Raw genomic sequence first — 24,901 nt, 5'->3', positions numbered from 1 at the left:
CAGTGTTATTTTGCAAGATGCTAAATGTATATTTTGTACATGAAAGGGGCAATGACATTAATGCACTCAGGAGGACACAGTAGAAATCCGCACCACAGTAAATGTGACATACATTGTTGCGTGGACTCACTGTGAACTCAGCATTCTGAAATTGCCTTAGAATTTTGAAATCGAGCTGGCACAGATGCTGAACTTCTTCAAGCACCAGCTCCTGTGAGTATTGGATTTCGATCTGTGGCACTGAAAATCAGGGAAATTCCATGCTGTAATTTTGGCTGGCTCACATTGTGAAAGGTTAGGAAAGAAACAGCAGCAGCAACAGCATTTTTGTGATTATTTAGGTCAAGATTATAGTATTGCTGCTGATCAGAATAGTAGCTCTGGAATGCAACTGTCAAGGCTGTGGTCCCATTTTACATTTGCTTCCTGCCCTTTGTTATGAACTCATCAAAATTGGAGCTTAGTGTGTGTAAACCTAAATAGTCCTGCTCCTCAGATTACTCATTTTTAATACGAGAAGAGAATGGACCAAAGTACCATTGATTCAAAATATCAAAAGATTGAAAAATGCATTTGTAGTGCATACTTCTCAAAATCTACCTTTGCATGGTTTACAGCAGAGGCTGTGTGAAATAATCTTTTCGAGGTAGTTTCTGACCCCTGCTTTAGTGGAAACTAGGTTCAGATCACAGAGCCAAATTGTCAGTTTTATTTCCACTTTCATGTTATGAAACATGTTTCTCATTGACTCTAACGAACAGTTTAGCTGCATCTTCATTATGAACACGTGAGTTAGAAGCAAGAGTAGGCCACTTGATCTTTTAGGCCTCCTCAGCCATGCAGTAAGATCATGACTGAGCTGACTTCTTCACAACTTTGCCAATCAATGATTATCGTTCATCCATTTGCTTATCAAGAATCTATCTACTTCTATCTTAAAAAAATTTAAATACTCTGCTTCCACCACTTTTTGGGTGAAACGAGTTCCAAAGAATTTTCCCATTCTTTCCCATTCTTTCCCCTTTCCCATTAGTTAACTAATGTTTTATCCATGTCAATATGTTTCCCCTTGTATCATGAACTCTTATTTTCTGATATGACCTTTGAAATGGCACTTTATGGAATGCCTTCTGGAAATCTCAGTGGGGTAATCCACTGGTTCTCTTTTATCCACATCATATATTACTTCACAAAATCATGTTGATTCTCTAAATGCCCTCCAATAAAGTGTTTAAAAAAAGCTTTCAAATGCTTCCCTACAGCAGATGTTAAATGGACTCTAGTTTTCAGCTTTTTGTCTGCGTCCCTTTTTGAATAATGGTAGTATCTGTCGGTAGAGAAACAGAGTTAATGTTTCACGACCAGTATGGCTCTTCTTCAGACCTGTTGCTCTCGCTACAGATGCTGTTGGACCTGCTGAGTTTCTCCAGCACTTAATGTTTTTATTTCCCATTATTTCTTCAGTTACTCCATCCAGCCACATGCTACTTTTTGGTGGCCCTAACACCACTTCTGCAAATTACTTCTTGCCTTTATCGTGTCTCAACCCCACCCAATCTACTTCTATGTCCTGATTTCCTGAACTTGCATCACCTTTCTCTATTGTACCAATAGCATAATTAATTAACATAACCACAGTGTTACCTTTTCCTAGCTTTCTGTCCTTCCTACACATCCCTACCCTTCAATATTCAGGACCAAATCTATATAATTATGTAGACCTCCATCCTGGCCAAATTGTATTATTAATTTCTGTTTGTGGTATTGGTTCATTTATTTTGTTTTTGAATGCTACATACATTCAGAAGCAGAGTCTTACATTTTCCCCTTTATTATATAATTAATATTATTACATTTAACTACTGCCATGAAGGCACAATATTTAAGCTATTAATATGAGAAACGATAAGTCTGTTACAGTGCCCCTATTTTATATCAATAGTGTACCTTTAAGTGTTGATCATAATTTGTAAATCTGGTCGTTGTTATTGACAAAAAATGCATAATCCAGAACTGTTTGGAGCATAAAATGCTGTGTAAAAGATTGGATTTTACTATAATTTACATTCTATCATCAACAAATATAGCCAGTGTTTAAACATTGGCCAAAGGAATTTTCTAATTGAGAATTAAAAAGGGTGAATGGCATATGTTTCTGACATTCTGACAATGACAATATCCAGAGTTGCCTAATTGGCAGTAAATTGGTTTGAGAGGTTTGATAGTCAAGAGAATAATTATATAAAGCAGGTTTTTTTGTGTGTTTTCATAGATAATCTAGTATCCTTGTGATGTGGGTGTAGTTTGGATTGACTAAAATTGTACATATCTCTATACATTGTTGAATTATGCCTCGCAGTCTTTCTTCAATAGTTCCCCAGTCCTTTGGCAAGTTTGTAAACTCCTTCAATTGTACAACTCTCCAGAAACCTGTATTGCTCTAGAGACTTGGTGTAACTCCATTCCTTCATCTCCCCCACTGTTGGTGGCCATGCATTCAGCAATCTAGGTCCAAAGACCTTAAAAAAGGTTATCATGGATGTTAACTGTCTAAAAGGTTACAGTTGGGTAATGCAATAGGACCATATCTTCACTGCCATCTGAATTCTGAAAATATATACATCTGTAGAACTTCTGTTTTTTGTTCATTATGAGTAACATTACTCTCAGATTTTTGTATGCTGGGAAATACTGTAGTTTAGTTGAGAAGTCATCGCACAGGGCTGATGGTGCATTGCATTTTAAGAAGTGGTTTGAATAAGTGTTGACATGACACCTTTGGCCTCTCAGTGACCAAGAAATTCATTGCATATCAGTTTTAAACTTCTCAGTCAATTTTAGTCTTTTTCAAAGTACTAAGGCAGAATTTAATTCCATTTCCTATGGCAAGTCAGGTGCTGGGAATACATTTGGGAGAGTGTGTGGCCCCTACTACTTTCCTGCCTCTGCCCCAGTTAGACCTGGAGTGGGAAGGCTCATGGGCATGCTTCCTGCCCCACTGCCCAATGATGCCCTTAAATTAACAATCACTGTCCACTTAACAACATAATTGCAATTCGGGTGGGTGAGCCACTGTGTGGATGCCTGTAAAGCAAATTCTTTTGAAGTTGCTAGCCTGCTTTGGGGGAGAATGGTGGTTGGGGGAGTGAGGATACAGTAGATTTTCACAATCAAGGGGCACTTAATTTCTGTTTGAGAAACCTGGCATCAGAAAGGCAGGGTAACCCATGCTGTTAATCCTCATGCGTCGCCTTCCCCATCTCGCCATGTTTTCATCTCCTTCTTGCTTTCCCCTCCTGTTATGATCCACCTTTACCTTGCTCCTGCAGTGATCCTGTTTATTACAGGTAGCAACTATTGCCCTCAAATGTTGCTGCAAAGCAATGAAGAGCTGTTGGCATACGATTGGTCGGAATCTCTCATCGAAGGGGCTGTCTGTCTCCAGGGATTTTTACATCTTGAACAGATCCTCTGCTGCTCAGTTAAGAGCAATTAACAATTAACGTGGCAAATGTGACGTACAGAGCTCTTGTTGGCTCTGAAGTCAGAGGTCAAAACTCCCTTGCCTATGTTAAATTCTTCCCGAGTTGTCCGACTTCCCCTTTCACTAATACTGAAAAACTGCACAGTGCTTAGTTATCCGCATATGCACCAAACTGTACTATCTTATTAAAACACAGCGTGAAGATGGTCGTTTATTTGCATCACTCCAGATCATTCAACCTGTTAAACATATAACTGAATCATACTAATGAAATATCTGTATCTTTAATATGCATTTACAGTCTGTGTCTTAAGTAACAAGACTTTTATTTTATAGGTAAGATTCTTTTATGATTAGAGGACTGCAGAGTCAGCAGTTTTTGAAAATTCATTCAGGGAATGTAGGCCTTGCTGGCTGTGACATTGTTTAATTCTCAACCATAACTGTCCTCGCAAAAGTGGTGGTGATCTGCTGCCTAATGAACTACTGCAATCCATTTGCTGTTGGTGCGGCAGTTCCAGGAATTTGACCCAGTGACAGTGAAGGAACAATGATATATTTCCAAGTTAGGATGGCGTGTGGCTTGGAGAGGAATGTGTAAATGGTAGTGTTCCCACATTTCTACTGCCCTTGTCCTTCTACATGGTAGAGTTCATGGGTTTCGAAGATGTTGAAAAAGTGTTGATGAATTTTTGTAAATGGAACACGCGCTGTTACAGTGGTGCAGGAGAATGTGGATGTTTGGCTGGGAATGTATTTCCAAATCTGGTGTGTTCTATCTATTCTATTAATCAACAATTTTGAAAGTGATAGAAACCAAACATTAGGAAAATGGTCAGATGTCCCTATAAATTAGAATTTCTATTTCTGAAAGAGATCAAAGCTGATTAAAGTTCATCCTACATATTGCTTTTACATTCAGATGTAAAGTTGGCTAAAGATTTGATTAATAAGAAAACAAGATGTCTTTATAACTGGAATCATTACAAAAGAGTGGGTCAGAAAGTCTCTTACTTAAAATTGATATATTGCCTGAAAATATACTTGTAAAATATGTGTAACGTGTAACAGCCTATTGCTGTTATAACTGACAAATATCTGGGAGACCTGGGAACATTATTATTATTATTATAATGTAAGTTCATAAAATATGAGAAAGATGCCCAGACGTATTAATCACTACTTCTGATACTGTGTTATCTCTTATCAGGATGAATTTCATCCATTCATCGAGGCGCTTCTTCCACATGTCCGTGCGTTTGCTTACACGTGGTTCAACCTACAAGCCCGGAAACGAAAGTACTTCAAGAAGCATGAAAAGCGGATGACAAAGGACGAAGAGAGAGCAGTGAAAGATGAGTTACTGAGTGAGAAAGCAGAGGTAAAACAGAAGTGGGCATCGAGACTGCTTGCCAAACTGCGCAAGGACATCCGTCCTGAGTATCGTGAGGATTTCGTGCTGACCATCACAGGGAAGAAGCCTCCATGTTGTGTTCTCTCCAATCCGGACCAGAAAGGCAAAATAAGACGCATCGATTGTTTACGGCAAGCAGATAAAGTTTGGAGGTTGGATCTAGTGATGGTGATCCTGTTTAAAGGGATACCTTTGGAAAGTACTGATGGAGAACGTCTGGTGAAGTCCCAACAGTGTAATAACCCCATGCTGTGTGTGCAGCCCCATCACATAAGTGTTTCAGTTAAGGAACTTGATTTATACTTGGCATACTTTGTGCAAGAAAGAGGTAAGTGACATCATGGTCACCTGTTTAACTTGTGCCTTTTACCCTCCATAGCACCACTGTACCTGTGAATGGTTTGCAATGTTTCTTTCTGTAAAAGTTATGCTTTTTCAAAAAGCTGATTACCAACATGATATTGTTCTCAGCCTGTGGGACTGCAAAGGCCCTGCATAAATAACAGGCAAAGTGAAACTGACAAGGATACATTGCCAAGTTTTAGTGAGAGTCATTCATCTGGAAGCACATTATCTGAATCTGTGAAGAGCCTGATGGAGAAATGCTTAATTTTAATAACAAAATATTATCTTGGGTATTACATTTTCAATTCTACAAGTCAGTTAATTAAAACTATTTTAATCCAAGCTCAGCAATATTACTTCAATCTGTCGAAGTTGTTTGAGTAATTTTTTCAAAATCTGATTAACAAACAATATTATGAGAACAAATGAAGATCATACTTAACAGATTCTTATAACTTGAAGAATTATACAGTCATTCAACTAGGTACGCTGTCAAAATAGTCTACTAGATTACAAATGCTCTATGAAACCATATGTGCTACATAATTAAGGGAACCCACTCTAATATAAAAGTTTTACTGATATAAGTAAACTAAAATGTAATATACAGGTTAGCATGTATCTCTTCACTATTTTAGCCAAAGTGTTAATTGATTTAAAATAGTTGGTCAATGTCTACCATAGTAGACATTGAGATTTATTAAATTTTCTAATATTGACAGCGATAATTCACAGCATGATGATTTTAATGGCTTTATCTAGTATTGAAACATAAAGTTTGATTTTCTTAATGTGTAAGTTAAGATTTGCTTTCCTGGAACTTCATGTTCCTGTGCAATCAGCCCCCTCGATTCCTGCGGGACTGACTTAACTGGATGTAAATAAAAGCTTCTCAGTTCTGCAAGTGAAGTACATTTCTAGTTCAGAGGTTAAAGAGACAATATTCATTTTGTTCATGTATGAGCTTATCAAAAGCCCCATTTACACTGCGAGGTTACTTTCCATTCTGATCTGAGTTGGAAAGGACACCTCCTTGCTTGCATATGCTTTTGGACTAATCAAAATCATCACTGTTGCTATCATACTGCTAATCCAATATATTTTCTATAGCAATACTGAGGACACTAAGTCTAGCAAGACTTGAATAAGAGTATTCTTACTCAGATTGCAGTGCAGGAATTCTGTGCTGGATCACCATATAAAATAGGAAAGATCGTAATATTCCTGTGCCTATCCCAGCACAGTATTATTTTACGCCTCTTCATTGGAAAGAAAATGGATACTGTGATTTCATATTGTAAGGGATTAAAAAGTATTATCAATTGTTCTTAAAGAATTTTTAAGTTGAGGTGTGGCACCAGTAGAAATTCGCAAGTCTCACTAGCAATGGCTCACATTTCAGGTCATTTACTCGCAACAGGCTGTTCCCTCAGCCTATCTTGTGCAAGGATTTGTCTGTATTTGCTCCTGGATTGTTTAAAGATCCATAAACAGTAGACAACAATGTAACAAAAAAATACACATGTTGATTATAAATGGACCTCAGTATAGGTGAATGAGTTTTGCAATTCAGTAGCAAGATAGTTTATTCTTTTATAAGACGCTTGGCATAATTTGTTATAGTTGTAACATATGCTGTATAACCTTGATAATTTTACATTTTAAGTAATTATTTATTCGTGTGTGAAAATTTTAGAGGTCTAAAATAGTAGTTTAAGTATCTGTTATAAGGGCTAAATAACACTCCACTTTTTTAAAAAGAGATTTGTAGATTGACAAGATGCAAAAGGTATTATTACAGCGAGGGGCAGAGGGCATGTGTACTCAGGCCAATCCATTTTTTATCAGTTTGGATAAAAAAAGAAAGGAGATGGAGACATTTTAAAATGGGAAGGCATTGTAATGGTCCAGGAAATGACAGAAGTATTATTTCCTTTCATCTTTTAAGCACCTAATGGCACATGGTAGTCTATTGAATCCACTGTTTTTGAATCCAGCAGATCAGACTCTGGGATATTTCTGTAATGAAACCCTTTGACAAGATGTAGATAACTTGATGGAGGAAACAGCTTGTGTTATGATGAGAATACTGTGACTCCATGCCCTTTCTGTCACAAGTACTCACGAGGGGTCCGCCATGTATTTAGAGGCTGAAGCATTGGTCTCCCGCCTGCTGGAGTCGGGAAGGGGAGTCGATGCTTCAGTCCCATTGCTCAGAATGTCAGTTCGGTATTCAGCAATCAAAACTCTCATCTCCATTTGCTAATGCTGTCTGGAATTGGGCACAAACCCAATGTTTCCAGTGGCAGGGATGTGACCACTAAACCACTGCTCATTTCTGAACATAACACTTATGGGTGAATTAATATTAAAAACAATTGTTATGACAAAACTTTATAGGAGCAGAAACTAGAAACCATTTTGAATGATAATTTGCATAATACACCAACTGTGAATCATAATTGGGGAAGCTCCTGGAATCCAAAAGTTGTTTTGCAAAATCTTATTACTAATTTCTGTTACCTTGAATTTAAAACAGCGCAAAGCAAACTCTACAAGGAGAATTGATCTATTTTTAAGTCTTCATAATTGAAGAGGTTAGTTCTTGGTGTGTGATTAACATGTCATTTCAATAGTGATGATGTCATTGAGCTGGATCAAAGAGGAGTCTGTACTCCTACACCGTGTTTCAGGAAATCAGTTCTCTTAGTCCCTTCAGCACATACAGGGTACAGTAGAAATGCTGATATATTTCACCAATTTCTGTGGCATTTTGGAAAATATTTGATTTTAAAGCAAGGTCAGCAACATTTTCTCCTTTCAGTACCATTGTATTGATATTGTAACATTGGCTAGTAAGTGGCAATCAATCAATATATATTTTAATAACATTGCTGGAGTTTCCCTTCAACGGATTGCCACTGACAGCACTTCACCATCAATATGCTTTAGCTGTCATTGTGCAACTTTACTGGTGTTTCGTCAAAGGTTTCAGAATGTCTTTATCGACAGTCCTCTGGCTTCATGCTCAAAATTAGTGACCGATTTGCAGTGTGCAAAGCCACAAGAAGAGCAGTAGAGTTAAAGTGTTAGGTGCTCTGTTACTGAGCATCCTGCCCTCAGCATCTTTATCTAAATGAAAATCAGAAGTCTTTCCTTGGACAGTTTTTTTACCGCCCTCTATTTCAGTTTTACTGTGAAACGATGAGTAAACTAACTAAAAGATACACATCAGTGTTAGGCTTAGTTTGGATTAGTCATTTATGTTAAACATTTTCTAGTTTTTCATCATGCTGACCTGTATAGACAGGCCTTCTTTATGCCCACTAATGAATGATTGACACAAGCTGTTCTATACTCATCACGTCTTCTGTAACTCAGCCATTTTTTTCACACTGCTACCACTGCTGTTGCATCAGATCAAATTATGATGGCTGCAGAATTTATGATACTGTCAAAGTACCAGAACTTGCATTTTCAAATATATTAAGATCAATACATTATTCAACCTGAATCTTAAGTGTCCATTAAGGATAACAACCCCAGCCAGAAATCTTGTTGTTGTATTTGTTTGTAGATTAGTTTCAAGAAAACAAAAATCAATTAAATTGACGCTAAGGGATGTCATTCAGAGTTTAAATTGATATGTTCAAAACAAGGTAGTGAGTCTTGTTATTGGCATGCTTTATACCATATGCTACACAGAGGTAGGAAGGAAATAAGCAAAATGTTAACAAATGATACACAGCTTGATTTGAGCCACAGTTTTCTAAAAAACTTACAAGTAAAATATATATCTTTGAAAAACCTTTAATGCCACGACAGTATTTATGTTTCAAAAACATCAGTTATTTGCGATTTTGGAGAAAATTTGTGGCTGAGGTGGTGGATCAGGTTGTAAATTTGCTCACTGAACTGGTAGATTTGTTCTCATTTTGTCACCAAACTGGTAACATCATCAGTGAACATCTGATGAAGTGTTCGTGTTCTGACCCGCTTGCTATTTATCTGTCTCAGTTTGTTGTGTTGGGTGATATCGTTTCCAGTTTTGTTTCTAAGAGGTTGGTAAATGGGGTCCAAATCAATATGTTTGTTAATGGAGTTCCGGTTTGAATGCCAGATCTGTAGGAATTCCTTTTGTTTAGCCTGTCCCAGGATGGATGTGTTGTCTCAGTCGAACTGGTGTCCCTCTTTGTCTGTGTGTATGGATACTAGTGATAGTTGGTCATATCTTTTGGTGGCTAGTTGGTGCTTATGTATCCCAGTGGCTAGTTTCCTGTAGTGTCCAATGTAGTGTTTGTTTCAGTCTTTGCAGAGTATTTTGTATATGATGTTCCCTTAAATTTAAAGACCCCATACCAATAAACATATACAAAAAACCCAGCAAGGACTGCAACAAACATTACATTGGACAGACAGGCAGGAAACTAGCCACCAGGGTACATGAACAACAACTACCCACCAAAGGACATGACCAGATATCACTGGTATCTATACACACAGATGAAGAGGGATACCAGTTCGACTGAGACAATACATCCATCCTGGGACAGGCTAAACAAAGACACACATGGGAATTCCTAGAGGCTTGGTATTCAAACTGCAACTCCATTAATAAATATCTTGATTTGGACCCCATTTACCAACCTTGCAGAAGCAGAACTGGAAGTGATATCACCCACCACAAAAGGCCAAGACAGATAAATAGCAAGCGGATCAGAACACTAATGCTTTAATGCTTCCTCGGAGGCTCACTGATGATATTACCTTGCATGGTGATGAAAGATCTGGGAACAAATCTACCAGTTCATCAAGCAAACTTACAACCTGATCCACAATCTGAGCTACAAATCTTCGCCAAAAATCGCAAACAGATAAATAGCAAGCAGGTCAGAACACTAACGCTTCATTGAAGGCTCACTGATGATGTTAACTAGCATAGTGATGAAACATCTGAGAACAAATCTACCAGCTCAGCGAGCAAATTTACAACCTGAACATCAGTTATCTTGACATTAAGGTGGCTATACCTTCGCACTAAGTTTATATTGTTAGGTTCAGTTTTTGTTGTCTGACTCTTGTCTACATTAGTCAGGTGATTCAGTGATGTCAAAACTTTTAAAATCAGGTGAGTTTATTCCTCACAATTAAAAAGCTTAATTGTTTTAAATAGCCTGTCCTTGCAGATGATGTACAATCCACATTAGCAGTTATCCAATTGTAGTCATCTCCACACTGGACTTTACATGCGCTAACACAATGTTTAGAGCCATCTTGGCAGGTGGAATATGAAAGCATGGCTTTCCAATTTGACATGAAACAACTAAAATACTTATTTGTAATGTACAATTTACAAGAGTAAGGGCACAAGGGATTAATTTTATCCTGTTTAGATGTCTGTCCCCACAGAATTTGATATACAGTCTTCAGTTTCAACTACAAAATTCTAAAGACAGTATCATGTCTTTACCCAGCAAATGTTTTGATTATTGAGATCCTTTTTAGTAGTTTGATGAGACACAAAAGAAAATACATTGATTTTTCTGATATTTGTTTGCAAAGAAATATTTCTCACTTTCATTTAAAACAGTTTAAAATAAATTCATTATTATGAATTAATGTATTTCTCCTTCTCTTAACTTTACAGAATAAAAAATCACCTTCAGAGAAACTTTTATTTTATACAATAGTCAAAATGGGGAAAATATGGCTGTCCCAGTTCGGAGGGGTAATTTTATGGCAAGAGTTGTAATTTTGAAACTTCTTTTCAATAATTTCAAAGCCATAGTTAATTTTGTAAATTTCCTTTTGTGACTGGGTCTCCATTGAAATGAAATTGCAAATATTACCGGCACGTTCCAACATGCCAGGCACAGGATGATAGTTAATCTCTAGACTGAGGAATGCTTCAAGAGGAGTTAAATTGCATTGGCAAATTAAACTTTCTTTTTGCTGGAGCAAATGATTGGATACAATCCTAGAAAAAGAAGTGTTAATCTGCACCTGCAGTTCCTCAAAGCAAGTAAAATATTTTGACTTGGGCAAATATGTATTATCTGGCAGGTTCTGGAGTTGAGCATACGTTTCAGTTTTATTCTAATCTTGAATTCCCTCACTCTTTCCTTTTTAATACTTCGTTTGCAGGATCAGCTAATTTTCCTGCAACCTCCCACAGCTTGGAAATGAGGATAGCCTTGTCTCTGGAATCCACAGTGCTTGCACAGTGGCCAGCCAACTATGTCATTATAAGATCCTGCCATAAGCTTTCACTCTAGTAGATTTGGTGAGAGCTGACACAACTCATTCACAACTCAAACAATGGATTTGAGTGACAGACTATCCTGGGACTTGATCCTGCAGCTGTAGATAGTTCATTGGCATTACCGCTGAACTGCTGGAATCAACCAAAAGCTTGCCAGGCACCTTAGATCTAATTTTAGCCATCATGCTCCTTGCTATTAAGCAACCGATGTTGGATAGGAAGGCTTAGTTGTCAGATCTGCATTGCTGTTGCCACCTTTTGCTAAGCAGAGGTTTTCTTTGTGGGGTAACAGAGCTGACCCTTATCTCTTCCTTCCAAATGACATCACAAAGTTCCTAAATACTATACTTGATAGTTGATGTGTGAAATTTGTGCAAGTAAATGATTGCACTTGGCAAATTTAGGCAATTCAGTAAAATATTCAAACAGACAAGTATAAGATTTGTGTAGATGGTTCAGACTTAACATGGAGCCTCTAAGTTGCTAGGGTGAGCTGGGATAGGAAAGTCTAATCAGTGTTCAGTTTAAAAACAGAATATGAATGTGTTGGCAGAGATATAATGTTGATGCAAGAATATGTTTACAAAACATATATATTTAATTGGCACCAAGGACTGAGCAACACTCCAAAAGCTGAAATGTTACAAATGTAGTGCCTGTTAAAAAAAACTTTGGAGCTAGCTTTAAAGTTAAGTGTTCACACTTACGGACTTGATTTCAAATGAGATTTAAATTATATTTGCTAATGCAAGAGGATATTTTTATGTCAAGTACAACATACATTGTTAAGGTAAGTGTCAGGTTAAGATTTCTAAAACATAGGAATTTTGAGCTTTGGAAACCATCTGGGAAAGTTGAAGAGACAATTTTTCAGCAGAATGCAAACATTGAACGTATTCAGTTTTCACAACCTGAGACCAGAGGTGCAAATCTGGAGAACTCGATCACTTTTTTAAAAGAAGTATTTAGTTTAAATACATGTTGGCTCTTTTTTTTTTGCTGTAGCAGAGCATTTAATGTTCTGCTGATAGTTTGTCTTATCCGTGAATGTTTTGGTTTTTAAATATTTCGTATGGCAAGTTGCTGCAAGTGTGAGCTATCATGAAAAAACAGGGCTAACTCAGCTCAGAGCGCACAAGGTAAAAGGGTTGTACATCTCCTTAACCAATTGGATTGAAGAAGTAAGAAATAAACAGTGTAAGACGGGGAAATAATTTGTAAATTAAAGTTGGTGAATTCAATGCTAAATGTGGTAAAAAAGAGAAAACAAAAAATTTGGTTGGGAGAAAAGCAAAAAGAAAAACAAAGATTATAAAAATCTCAAACAAAAATTAAAACCTGAGAGAATGACACTCCACATCTGTAAATGTTTTTTTTGCCAGTGTTTGACTGGCAGTAGCTCAAAGTTATTACATCATTAAAAGTGTACTTCAAGTGAGATGGATGAGACGTAACTTTGTGGCATGAGTTCAGTTCCCATTGACTACTCAAACATCATAGTGCACTCAGTGATGAGGTAGACAGTAAAGTGTTGTTTCCATGTAGCAGTGTAACTTGGGCAGCAATTTTTGTGTATTCAAGTTTACCCATGCATCTGCCCTTTGGCTGAATTTGTTGTCACATTTGACCATAAATAATGATGAGCGCCATTAGCTTTAATGGTATTCTGGCAGTAAATTCTGGACCATTGATTTCTTTTTAGACAAATCATGGTAAATTATAACTTACTTAACAGAGAGTTGCTGTGAATGATGTCATTGATGTAGAAGCTAAAAGAAAATCCAAGTACTGGATACATTGGATATCCAGTGGTATATTGGATACAAAGAGGAGTTAGTCAAGTTGTTTATTTGTGATATTTGATTATGTCGTTTAATGCATTGACAGAATATTCTCACATTTAATGGCTTTCACTTGAACTGTACTCAAGACAGTAACAGTTGAAATGAATTCCTGTCATTTGTTTAAGTTTGTGCACTGGGTTGATGCTAGACAATGTTTTAAGTTACTTAAGCTCCATGCAGCCATTCTTTTTGAGGGCCCTTCATCTAGGACTCCTCTCAGCTTATTTTGGATTTATAAAATTGACAAGTACTGAAGATTGTTAAACACAAAATCACATGGCTTTGCGACAGTTAAATGGCAGGAGCAGCTGCTGGCTTTGCATCAGGTACTGCATGTACTAGATCAGGTTACTGATTCAGAACATATCGATCATGTTTCAGACGTATTGATGTGTCTAGTCAGAAGTAACTTTCAGATCCTGAGAACAGGGAACTGTGGGATTGTAAGAACCCATTTGGCCTCAGAAACAGTTCGTGCCAGTAGAAAATGAAATAAGACTACCAATTACCTGTAAATCGTATTTTAATTTGCAACTTTTTTAACAGATTTAATAAAAAATGTGGAATACCATGCAACTCTGATTCCTACTCGTTTGCTTTATTAAATTCATGCTTGTAGACTTTAGAAAGGTTTAGGAGAAGGGAGAAAGGAGAGTATTCTCATCATTCCTTATTTTAACAATTAAACCGTCATTATAAAATGTTGCACTTGCGTCTTTGGTTTTGTGAACAGCAGCTTTTCACATTTAAACAGCACTTTAATGTCGGAAAGTTTGCCATGTGGAAATTTAATCAAAATATGATATCAGCAAGTTAAGGAAATATTGCAGCAAGTTTGATTTAAAGGAGGAAAAACAAGTAGAAAGGTGGCGATGTTTAGGGAGGGAATTCCAGAGCTTAGGGAGCCAGTAACTGAAGGCACAGCTATCTGGGGTGGAGCAGTTCAAATTGGAAATGCTCAGGAGGCAAGAATTGGAGGAATGCAAATATCTGAATGATTATAGAGTTGGAGGAAGTTGCACAGGTTGGCAGGATGAGGACATGGAAAGACTCAAGAGAGAAGATGAGAATTTAAAAATTGCAGAGTGGCTTAACTGAGTACCATTATAGGACAAATAGGAAAAAGGAATATTATATGAGTTTGGACATAGATTATAGAGTTTTGGATGATCTTCAGTTTGTGGAAGATGAAAGGTTGTCAGAGTGCAATAAAATGGTCACATCTAGTGATAACAGTGTCATGGATGAGGGTTTGACCAGCTCATGAACTGAGGCAGCCTTGACTATGGTGGTTGGAAGCTCAGTTCAGCATTAAATATAACAGCAAAGTTGAAAACCATCTGGTTCAGGAACAGACAGTTGCCTGGATGGGGGTTGGGATCGATTGCTGGAAATCAGATTTTATGGTTGGGACCAGAGTGAATGTCTTTGGCCTTCTCAGTATTCAGTTGAAGGAAAGTTTTGCACATCCAGTACTTGCTTTCAGGGAAGCAGAGTGAGAATTTAAGCAGTGAAGGGACCAAGAGAGGTGGTTATGAGATAGACCTGGGTGTCATCAGTATACATCTGGGACTTCGCATATTTTTGGGTCAAACTGTAGCAAAGGACAGACTTTCAAAGGCTATCAGAAGTCACTCTGTGGGCTGTGCAGGATTGAAAGAAAAGTCAATACAGTTATTCCTTGGCTATGACTGGATAGCTTAGAATAGAGTATAGACTGGAATTTCACCATTAAAATCTCACCCAATCAGACAGGAGATTTAGAACAGAACAGGGTTAGTATTTGAGTAGTGTAAACTCACTTGAGGGCCAAGGTAATCTCATTGTTTTCCTTGCAATTGAATGGGGCTGGGATGAGAAAAAGAAAGACTTAATATAGATGTATTTGAAATATTCCTCTTCCAAGGTGATTTTAAATTTGAGAGATTAGTCTTGTATTTGTGAAACTGATTTGTCAAACATATATACTTCATTAGAAATACTGCTTGTAGTGTTTCAAAATATGCAGGATCTTAATGTTTTTCAGTAGATTCCTGAAGGTTTTATTTGGTTATATTTGAACATATAATTATAGTTTGTGGTGCCAGTGGATAAAGGAGTATGGAGCAGGTTGAGTATAGGGGTCAGTATTAATTAAATATTAAGTCTGATAACTGCTTTTAGACTCTATTAGTATTGTGACATAAAAGTACCTGCAGCCAGTGTCCTATTTGATGCAAGATCCTGATTGTGTAACGTACTGTGAATAAATTAAGTAACCCTGAACTAGAATGCCTCAGAGTTAACTTGGGTAGCAACAGGTGTTGATGTATCAGTTAACCAAACAGCAGTGCATATATGCAGTTTGATCCATTCAGCTGGCTTTGAACCCTAATATTAGCACCCAGTTGAAGTAAATAATTTGGGATTGCCCTTTCTAGGTGACAAATTTGATACATATATCCCGTAGGTTATTACTTTTTATTTGGTCGCTTTGACCCTGTTTTGAAATTGGTAGTATCTGTTGCCTGTCCCCAGGGACTCTCAGAGAAGCATGCATCTGAACCTTCATGATTGAGTACCTATCCCATCTCATAGTGGCATGTAGCTGTTGTTGTTTTGCATGCCATTGACCTAGTGCTTTAAACACCTACATGCTGTTCAGTCTTTGTGTCTAATATTGACCTAGCCAGCTGCCATTAACATCATCTATGATTAGTTTGCTGAGACAAAAGCAATATTGTATACAATTATGCTCCAGTAAAAGTAATGGGAGAACTTAATGGTAGAAGTTAAAAATCAGACAAGACCAGGTTATATTCCAACAGGTTTATTTGGAAGTACTAGCTTTCAGAACACTGCTCCTTTGTCAGGTAGCTAGTGGGGCAGGATCCTAAGACATAGAATATATAGTACCTTGATGTTCGGAGCTTATTTGACTTAATGGTAGAAGACAGTGAGGACAGGGAACTTCTACGAAGCCTGCAAATGCAAGTAATGCCGCTTAATAAAATTTCAGTTTCCCAATCGTGGGTTAAAATGCAAAGATTAAGCCTGGAATCTTATAGGCCCTTCACAAATGTGGGCAATGGTGAGAAATATGAGGGAATCACGTCAGAAGTTCAGTGAGGCTTTTCTCAATGCCAGGAGCAACTAGCTGCCTTTTGCAAATAAGCTCCAGACATTAAGGTGAGATCTTTGTAAGAGATCCTTATTAAGGGGATTATTGTAAATTGCCGGCCTCATTAATTGCAGATCTTGCCTCACTAAAATGCATCTTTCTATCCAGTCGTACCATGTGAGGAAAGTAGATGCCAAGAATTCCTGACACGAAAGTCTTAGCAGGTCCCCAGTGGGTCAGTTCACTGCTTGGTCTTCCAGATTGCCCTCTTGAACACTAGCAACAAGGTGTCATTGCACGCCCCAGGGCACCTGCCATACTTACTCTCTATCCACCTGCCAACCTCTCATGACCCTCATGGCACCTCTTCGATCTACATACAGGAGTCTCCTGCACTTTAAAGCTGCACTTTGGAACAGACCAGCAACTACCATGGAAGTTCTACTGCAAAAGACTCTTCCTGCGCACAACTCACAGATTGGACCAGGCTGCATCTTAGTACTGCTCACTTACTCTGTTAGCATTCACGCACCTTGAGTCTACTTGGATGCTCAGCAAGAAGTTGAGGTGTCCTAAGTGAGTGAGTGGGCAGCACAGAGGCCATTCAAGACTAGGAGGTTGGAGAGGGAATGAGAGCAAGTGAGGGAAGATGTTGCATGTTGTGGTGAGCAGGGTAGATAATGAGACTTGGTGGAAGGTGGGTAAAGTAGCCAACTGGCATGAGTGTCAGGCAGGAGAGGGAAAGGATGGTGATATTTACCCAGGCAGAGCAATGAAGGGTTATTGATTTTCTTCCTTCTTTGATAGGCATTCTGCTCAACAATGACTGAAATGATGCTTGGCAACCTTGGATAAGGTTGGTAGGTTCTGATGGTGTTTACCCTTCTACTGGTCTTGGGGGAAGACATCATCCCTTCTCTGCACCAACCCATCCACAAATAGCCCTTGGTACATGTCTACAGAATGGGGCACCTATTGCCCCATATCTGTCAGGAGCCTAGCAGGGCAACTCCAGACATTGCTAATCCAGATGCACTAAAATGGCGTAGAGTATTCTGGGATGCCTGTTGCAATGTCAAGTTCTTTTGGGCATGGTGAGTTGGTGAATCAGCCCAGCATTGGATTGAGGGGTGCCATAGTGGTAGTTAATGAAGCAGGTTTTCGACATCTGAAATTAGGTCAATGGTACACAAGAATCACATGGCATCACATTCAAATTTCTTTAAAGAATGGAATCTAGCAATTAACTTAGTGCAGTTTTGTCTGAAGTCAGTAGTTCTCTGTTAAACTCTGCAGCACAAAAGAGGGGAGCAGGAGGATAGCAGTTTGCAAAGAAGAGCAGAAGCAGCAAGGATAAGGCAGGGATAAGATGGAGGCATGGTTGGGGCCATTAGAGCAGTGGAAGATGCATTGAAGTTGTGGTTGGGGCATGGAGGAATGAAATGGGAGAGGCCTAGCATCCTGGGTGTGATGGGGTTGGAGGGTTGTGGATTGCAGTGGGAGATTGAAGGATTACAAATAGAAGTGTAAAGAGATGCTGGGCGGATCAAGGGGAATGTATAAATACATGATGGTAAAAGGAGGAGGGTGGAAGATGACTGCTCTTATCACACACATAGGAAATATGTTTTGTAAAGACACTAAAAGCACATATGCATGTTTGAAGTGGAAGAAACCTAGTGTAGGTTGGTTGTGAACAATGAAAGAAGATGAAAGTCTCACTGCTGCTCATCAGTTCTGTGACAATACTATGGCTTTAAGAGGTGCTATTTGTCCTCGTTTTTATGAAGAATGGTTGAGACAGAGGTACCGAGCAGTCTCCTCCAAAGCCAATAAAGCAAACAACTTGTGAGGCTTTTTTTTAAGCTGGAACAATAGAAGCAGTCTGCATGGTAGGATCAAGCTCCCACAGATACAGGGTTTTTTGTTCTAACTTTCTTGGGTCATGAAGCTGGATGTGGAAGTTCTTATTCCTCTCTCTGTGACAACTAAAAGCTGGGGTTCTCTTCCTGCTGCTAGAATTACATGTGAAACAATCTATTTTGCTGAATTTGCCTTTGCCAAGGGTGTGTTTATGGGATATTATTGTATTGGAACAGTTAATTAATATGTATATAATACTTTGTTAAGCATTTCAATGATGTTACAGTTAAACCAGTTCTTTTATTTTTATTTTGTTTGTATTTTAACTGTACTGTAAAACTAAAGTATGTTTTGTTTAAAGTCGAATAGTTTGATCAATTAAATTGCATTTGGAATGCAGCACTTAACATTTTCTTATTTTAAAGGTAAGAGTAATGGTCTAGACCAGGGGTGGGGAACCAGCGGCCTTCAAGGCCATTGTGTGTGGCCTTTTGAATGAATCCAAATTTTGCAGAACAAATCTTTTATTTTTTATTAATATGTTTTTTTGTCCTTTATTATTTTTATTTTAATCTTAAAATTAATGTATTTAAAATGCCAGAGAGTAAAAGAAAATTCAATGAAATGATCCTCACAGACTGACTGCCACAATTAAAAATTGGTAAGTCATAAGGCTATTTCGACACCTGTTATCCTCATGATTTAGTTATAATGAAACTCTAGAATGTACGTTATCTTCCCCGCCTGACTGGCGCCGCTACCGCCCGAGGCTGGTTGGCGAGAGCCTGTGGGTATTCAGTACGCCAGTATTTATCAATTTATGACAAAAGTGCACGTGGCTTTCCACTTGAAGTGAAATTTGAGAATAGTTACACACTCTAACCGTATCAACATTTATGTAATTGAGGTTTCTTGGATGCGGCCTTATTAGATTACAACTAACATAATGCGGCCTTCCAACATAAAAAGGTTCCCCATCTCTGGTCTAGACGAACTTCTTAATATATCTTGAGGGGGAGTTTGATGTGGTCCATAAAAAGTTCTATGTGTAAAACCCATAGATATGCATGTTCTCATTTCACTTGTTTACACTGTTGTTATTGGTGGGATACATAGGTGTCTCATGTACCCAATATTCTTACATCATGGGAGACAGTGAAATGAAACAAACAATTGGAGGTTATAATGCCAGCGGTAGGCAGCACCAGAGAGGCAGCTAGTCAGGAGGCAGCCATTGTAGAAGCTGGGTACTAACACTTGCAGTGAAATTGTGGGCATGGTACAGAACCTCCCTGTTTGTCTAGGACGCTCTTTCACGGCCTGTCCATTGCATTGTCAACTAATAGAAGATGCCAAGAAGAAAATGTTTTTCACCATATGGCTGCAAATGTTTCCTATGCCTGCGGCCTGTACTTAGATTTTAATTAGAGTTGCATTGGGACCAGCAATAAGGAAGATCCTCAAAATGCCAACCATTTCTGGATCTGCTGTCATGAAAGACAGGACACAAATAATATATTACTATGCTAGAGCGTCATTTGAAGTAGAAATTGAAGAGGCAAGGTCCTAATCAAGCATAAAATGTACTCAACATTTAATATACAGTAATGATTACTGGATTGGCAGGACATTTGCTGCTGCCAACCATTAAAGACCATTTAAGAGCACAATTTGGATCTATTAAGCCTATTTTAACAATATACTCCTTTATCACATATTAATGCCACTTTCTTGGCCAATTAGATCAATTTATCATTCTAATCTACCTGTGACATCAAACTAACCGAGTACAATGTTGAGTAGTCCAGTTCCCATGTTTGCCTACACAGGAAAACACAGCAGTGAACAAACTGAAAATAAACTCATTTATTCAATACATGGAGTTCGTTTTGACATGTATTTTCAATTCTTACAATTGGACTCCAATTCAAGAGGAGCTTAAGAGTTCACTCCATGATCAATACCTCTTTGTTGTTTATTTATTGTCAAAGTTTGAAATCCTTTGATCATTTTATCACAGAATCACATTAGAAATGTGTTTCAAAAGCATGGTTAGTATTTAAAGAAAAGATGCATTAGGTGGCACCTTGGATATTAGCTTTGAAGTTTTCTTATAGACTGTAAATATTAAGCAAAACACCTCACATCCATTGTTTCAGAGTGTTTCTGAACTTTTTCTGACTGAACAGCCAGGAAGAAAGCAGAATGTCAGAAACCTAAACACCACTTGAGCCTTGTCAATAGAGAAGTTGGTGAAGCAGAAAGACCCTGGAAAAAGGCAGGCTCAAAAATTAGATTGCAAGGAATTCTCTGTTTGAGTCACGCAAGATGACTGATACAGCACAACAAAGCATGCTCATTATATTTCTGTTATTATGTGGAAGTTAGTTCTACTCTTTGAACAAAGTGAATCCGATCATACGTACTGCTTTGTGCTTTCACTTTATTGTTTATAAAGGCAGCTTAATGATTCAAATCAGATCTTGCTCTATCTAATGTCAACTCAGATTCTCAGTGCAAAAAAAGCATGCAAATCTGATCCAGGTCACAAGGGCGAATTAATTATTGCATGAATGACCTTTGTACAAGTGGATGTGGGGTGATGTGAGTCTGTTGCTGTAAACGTGAGACTATTAGATCATTTAAAAGAGTAACTAAATCTTGACCTTAAGAAGGAAATTCTAGCACCTTCTCCTTGAGTCTGCTGGGTTTTTTTAATGCATCTGTTTTGGAGATGACATTTACTTTGGCAGTTCTTCCTCTTGGAAAGAATACTCCTTGGTAGTAGTGAAGGTCCTTCTTCCATCTATCTCATGAAACAGCATCTTCTTGGTCACATCAGTTCTTGTGCTTGAACTTTCCAAAACCAATTAAAGTTGGAGTTTTCTCCCAAAATAGTTTTCCCAGAACTACAATACTGCTCCCTAAATCACTGTTGTCATGCTCAGGAACCCCAATCAGATGCATAGGGTTGAAAAAAAAACAGCCACATTGCAAAATTGATTACCCAGACAGGAAGCAGCATTAATAATGTGTAATGTCAAGACAATGCCCTGATATGCACTGATTAATGTTGCCCAAAAGAGAAATTTACTCTCTACCGGCAACCTAGTAAAAGAGAAGCTCAGGACTAATGTAATAATGTAGTTTGTGCAAGAACTGTATCAAACCTAGATAAATCTCCTGGATTGTAAAACCAAAAAGTTTGGACTCACTCAAAATGTAGTTAGATGCAGTGATGAGAGGAATTAAGTTTAGTTTGGGTAGGGATGAATGACTTCCAACATCTACATTTGCTCTTAAGATGAAGAGATTCTGTGCAAATCCTTGGCTGAATTTAATAGCTACCGTGATGGCCTGGTCCTCCGGGCAGAAAGTAGGAAGCAACCTTACTACAGCTGTTCTCTGAACCGCCCACCGATTTAAAAACAGAATACGGCAAATGTTGAAAATCTGAAATAAAAACTGAAAGTGCTGGAGAAACACAGCAGGTCTGACAGTATCTTTGGGGAGAGAAAAACAGAGTCAGCGTTTTCAGTTCAATATGACTTTTTTTAAACACAGAAACCCTAATGGGATTAAATGTCATTGTTGGTGGGGCATCTGTGCCTTTTAAGGGAGAAGATTTGCCCTCAAGAGCTACAGGCCAGTTAGAGGGCCAGCTGCTCATCTGTCCCAGCAATGCACTGGAGAAAGAGTGTACTGCTGGTACTGAAGCAACTCCAAAACCCTGCAGTGGGACAGCCTCCCCATTTGGCAAAGCCCCACCCCCTCCCCAAGCCACCGAAAACATAACACAGGGAATTAATTGAGTTAAGGCCCTCACTGGCCTCCAAGTGAGAAGGGAATCCTTAGCTTTGCTAGTCCCTGACTTGATTTGAACAGTTAGGAAAGCAATGAGAACACAGTGTACTGCCTTCCCTCTTGATTCTGCAACCAACCCAAAATCTGACTCCTTCTGGGTGGATGGGGAGGGGGTGCGATAAGCAGTTTGAAATTAAATTCAGTCCTGCAGGTGTTTCATTTTCACATCAAATACCAATTATGATTTGCTGAAGTTGTAATATCCCTTTTTAAAGTAACAGATTTCTCTTTTATAACTTTGCAATGAACACAGAAGCATGGCAGGGAATGAATCCAAACAATAAAAATAAAATGTAATCAAGGGGCTTTGTATAGCTGATGTGGATTGGTGGTATGGTTGCAAATGTTTTAAAATTTTATATTTTAAAATTTTTCATTTTTACATTTTACACGTTTAGTCTGAAAAGTGCAGTAGCATTAGTGTTGACAAACTGTTGTTTAAGATGGAAATTAAGAAGTGTCAATTGAGATCTAAAAGGGCATATTATTTGTTACATGTTATGAATATTATGGTGAAGTGGCTAAGCTTTATGTTCTGGTGGTTAAATCCCCTTTAAGAAGGGTGATAGCCCGGCTGGTCACGGAAGAAACAAATCTATTAAGCAGTCTTTTTACATTGTGAGACCAATGAACAGTTCACTGCTCTTGACCCCAGCCGTCTGAGTAAAAACATCGGGACTTGGTTCTTGACCTGATGTCTGCAGCAGTCTGCCCAGTCACTGCACCAGAGGCAAGGAAGTTGTAGTTTTTGCTTTTCCTGCTGAAGCATTGGCAGCCTCAGCTGAACAAACTGTCACAGGGCCACCCTTTGGCTAAGCTAGCTGGAGGCGGCCTCTCGGTTATTTGGTGTGGTTAGATAGTGGTGCCTTTTCATTGTTGCTTTTGTTTGTTAATGGCTTGGCTTAAGTAGACAAATTGAAAGGCCACCCAAATGTAGTTGGCAGTCAATCCAAACAAACTCACTCAAAACACAATCCTTTTTTCCTCTTCTTGAAATTTATTTTGACCCTGGGGGCTTAAATCTTTTTTTCAAGTAATGCCTTTAAATAATTCTGTTCATTAGGCCTGTCTTACTAAGTCAATATAATACATTGCACAAAAAATCTAAAAATGCACTACCCACTCATTACATTTGGATAATTGTTCACTACGCTTACTTTCTATCAGAAATGGTTTGAGCTGCACCACAAATACCTGTTTCCTGACACTGTTCATTACTGAACTAAAAGATCATTGCAACCTTGGTTTTGTAAAATCATGCCAAAGTACAACAATGTGAAAATTGGAAGTAATAGGAAATAAGACATTACCGTTATATTTCTTCTACAAATTTATAACAGCAGTAACCATATTACTTGTAAATTCAGCAGTCACTAGTGAAGGATGGAAGGGTTGGTTAGCTCAGTTAGCTCGACAGCTAATTTGTGATGCAGAGTGATGCAAGCAGCATAGATTCAATTCCCACACCAGCTAACATGACCATGCAGGACATTCCTTCACCACTTCTTCCTCTTACCTGAAGTTTCCTGTACTTAAGGTTAAACAACCTGATTCCTGATGAAGGGCTTTTGCCTGAAATACTGATTTTCCTGCTCCTTGGATGCTGCCTGACCTGCTGTGCCTTTCGAGCACCACACTCTTGACTCTAATCTCCAGCATCTGCAGTCCTCACTTTTGCCTTAAACAACCACTCTCTTTTTCTCTCTGCTCTGGTCCAGAAAGACTGGCCACTTTATTTTAGAGCATGCATAAGATGAATAAATGTTCTATAAACAGATTCAAGGATTCAATTGTAAATATCATAATTACTGAAATATTATTATACTAAACTAGGTGAAATGTATGTAAGGAGGATTTAAGTTGGCAAAATAATAGCTTCTTTCATGAATCTTCTTGCACTGCTTCTTCAGGTTTGCATTGCAAACATGTAAACTCACAGTTTGGTGTCCTGATCAGTCATTCATTCACTCAACAAGTCTATTTGTCTTGTAAGCAAATGCTTAACTGAATAGGAATGTACCCCATTGTGGTTTAATATGCTTTCCATTTCAGGGATGATTGATTGAGTTTAATAGATTATTCAGTTGGTGGAATGACATCTGGTGCCTCAGTTCTGTGCCTCACACCTTTAGTGTGGTGCTTCTTTGGCACTTCTACAAAAGAACAAGATACTTCAGAGGCCAACTGGATGCCAGAACTGAATTGGTTACACTTGTATAAGAAGGCTGAACTGCTGAATAATGAACGTTACAGCAAAACAACCTGCTTGAAGAGAAAACATGGCATGATAAACTCGACTGACTGTTACGTTTTAGAAGAGCAGTCTTCACTCATAAAATCAGATTAGATTCCAACTTGCATCACCAACATCATCTTTGATATTACTGAGCTATTGTTGTCACTATGGCAACGCTTTTAAGATATTCTGAGTTACATAACGAACAATGTGGTCCCACTTTGTTCTACCTTGACTTCAGCAGACAGGCCCTTAATCATAAAAAGATTGAACCAGCTGTTGCATAGCATCCAATCCATTTCCCTTTTCAGGATTAATTTTTGAGGCTGCAACTCAGCTCTAAATGAGAGTCTGTTGGTCTAACTTAGTATTCTCCTGTATTCAATTTGAAAATTCCTTTGCCTTGGACCTCAAGATAATAAATATAAAGCTCTCTGGCTAAAAGCACACAAAATGGTGTATAATTGTATAATACTATACAGGTTAATC

The 24,901-nt window shown here is 38.2% G+C and overlaps 1 protein-coding gene across 4 annotated transcripts in view; it reads left to right on the top strand.

Moving 5' to 3' along the window:
- Positions 1-24,901, top strand: part of nfic (nuclear factor I/C) — an 813,295-nt gene that overhangs the window by 360,792 nt on the left and 427,602 nt on the right. For all 4 annotated transcript variants that reach the window (XM_087976064.1, XM_087976061.1, XM_087976063.1 and 1 more), the window contains exon 2: positions 4,695-5,226. In XM_087976064.1, the coding sequence (XP_087832190.1) occupies positions 4,695-5,226 (532 nt within the window). The remainder of the gene's footprint in view (positions 1-4,694; positions 5,227-24,901) is intronic.

This window comes from Chiloscyllium plagiosum, unplaced genomic scaffold (assembly GCF_037043375.1).
Source record: "Chiloscyllium plagiosum isolate Xiang-an unplaced genomic scaffold, Cpla_swu_hap1 HiC_scaffold_28, whole genome shotgun sequence".
Classification (NCBI taxonomy): Eukaryota; Metazoa; Chordata; class Chondrichthyes; order Orectolobiformes; family Hemiscylliidae; genus Chiloscyllium; species Chiloscyllium plagiosum.
The sequence above is the reverse complement of the archived record's forward strand: the minus strand, read 5'-3'. Positions and strand labels throughout refer to the sequence as shown.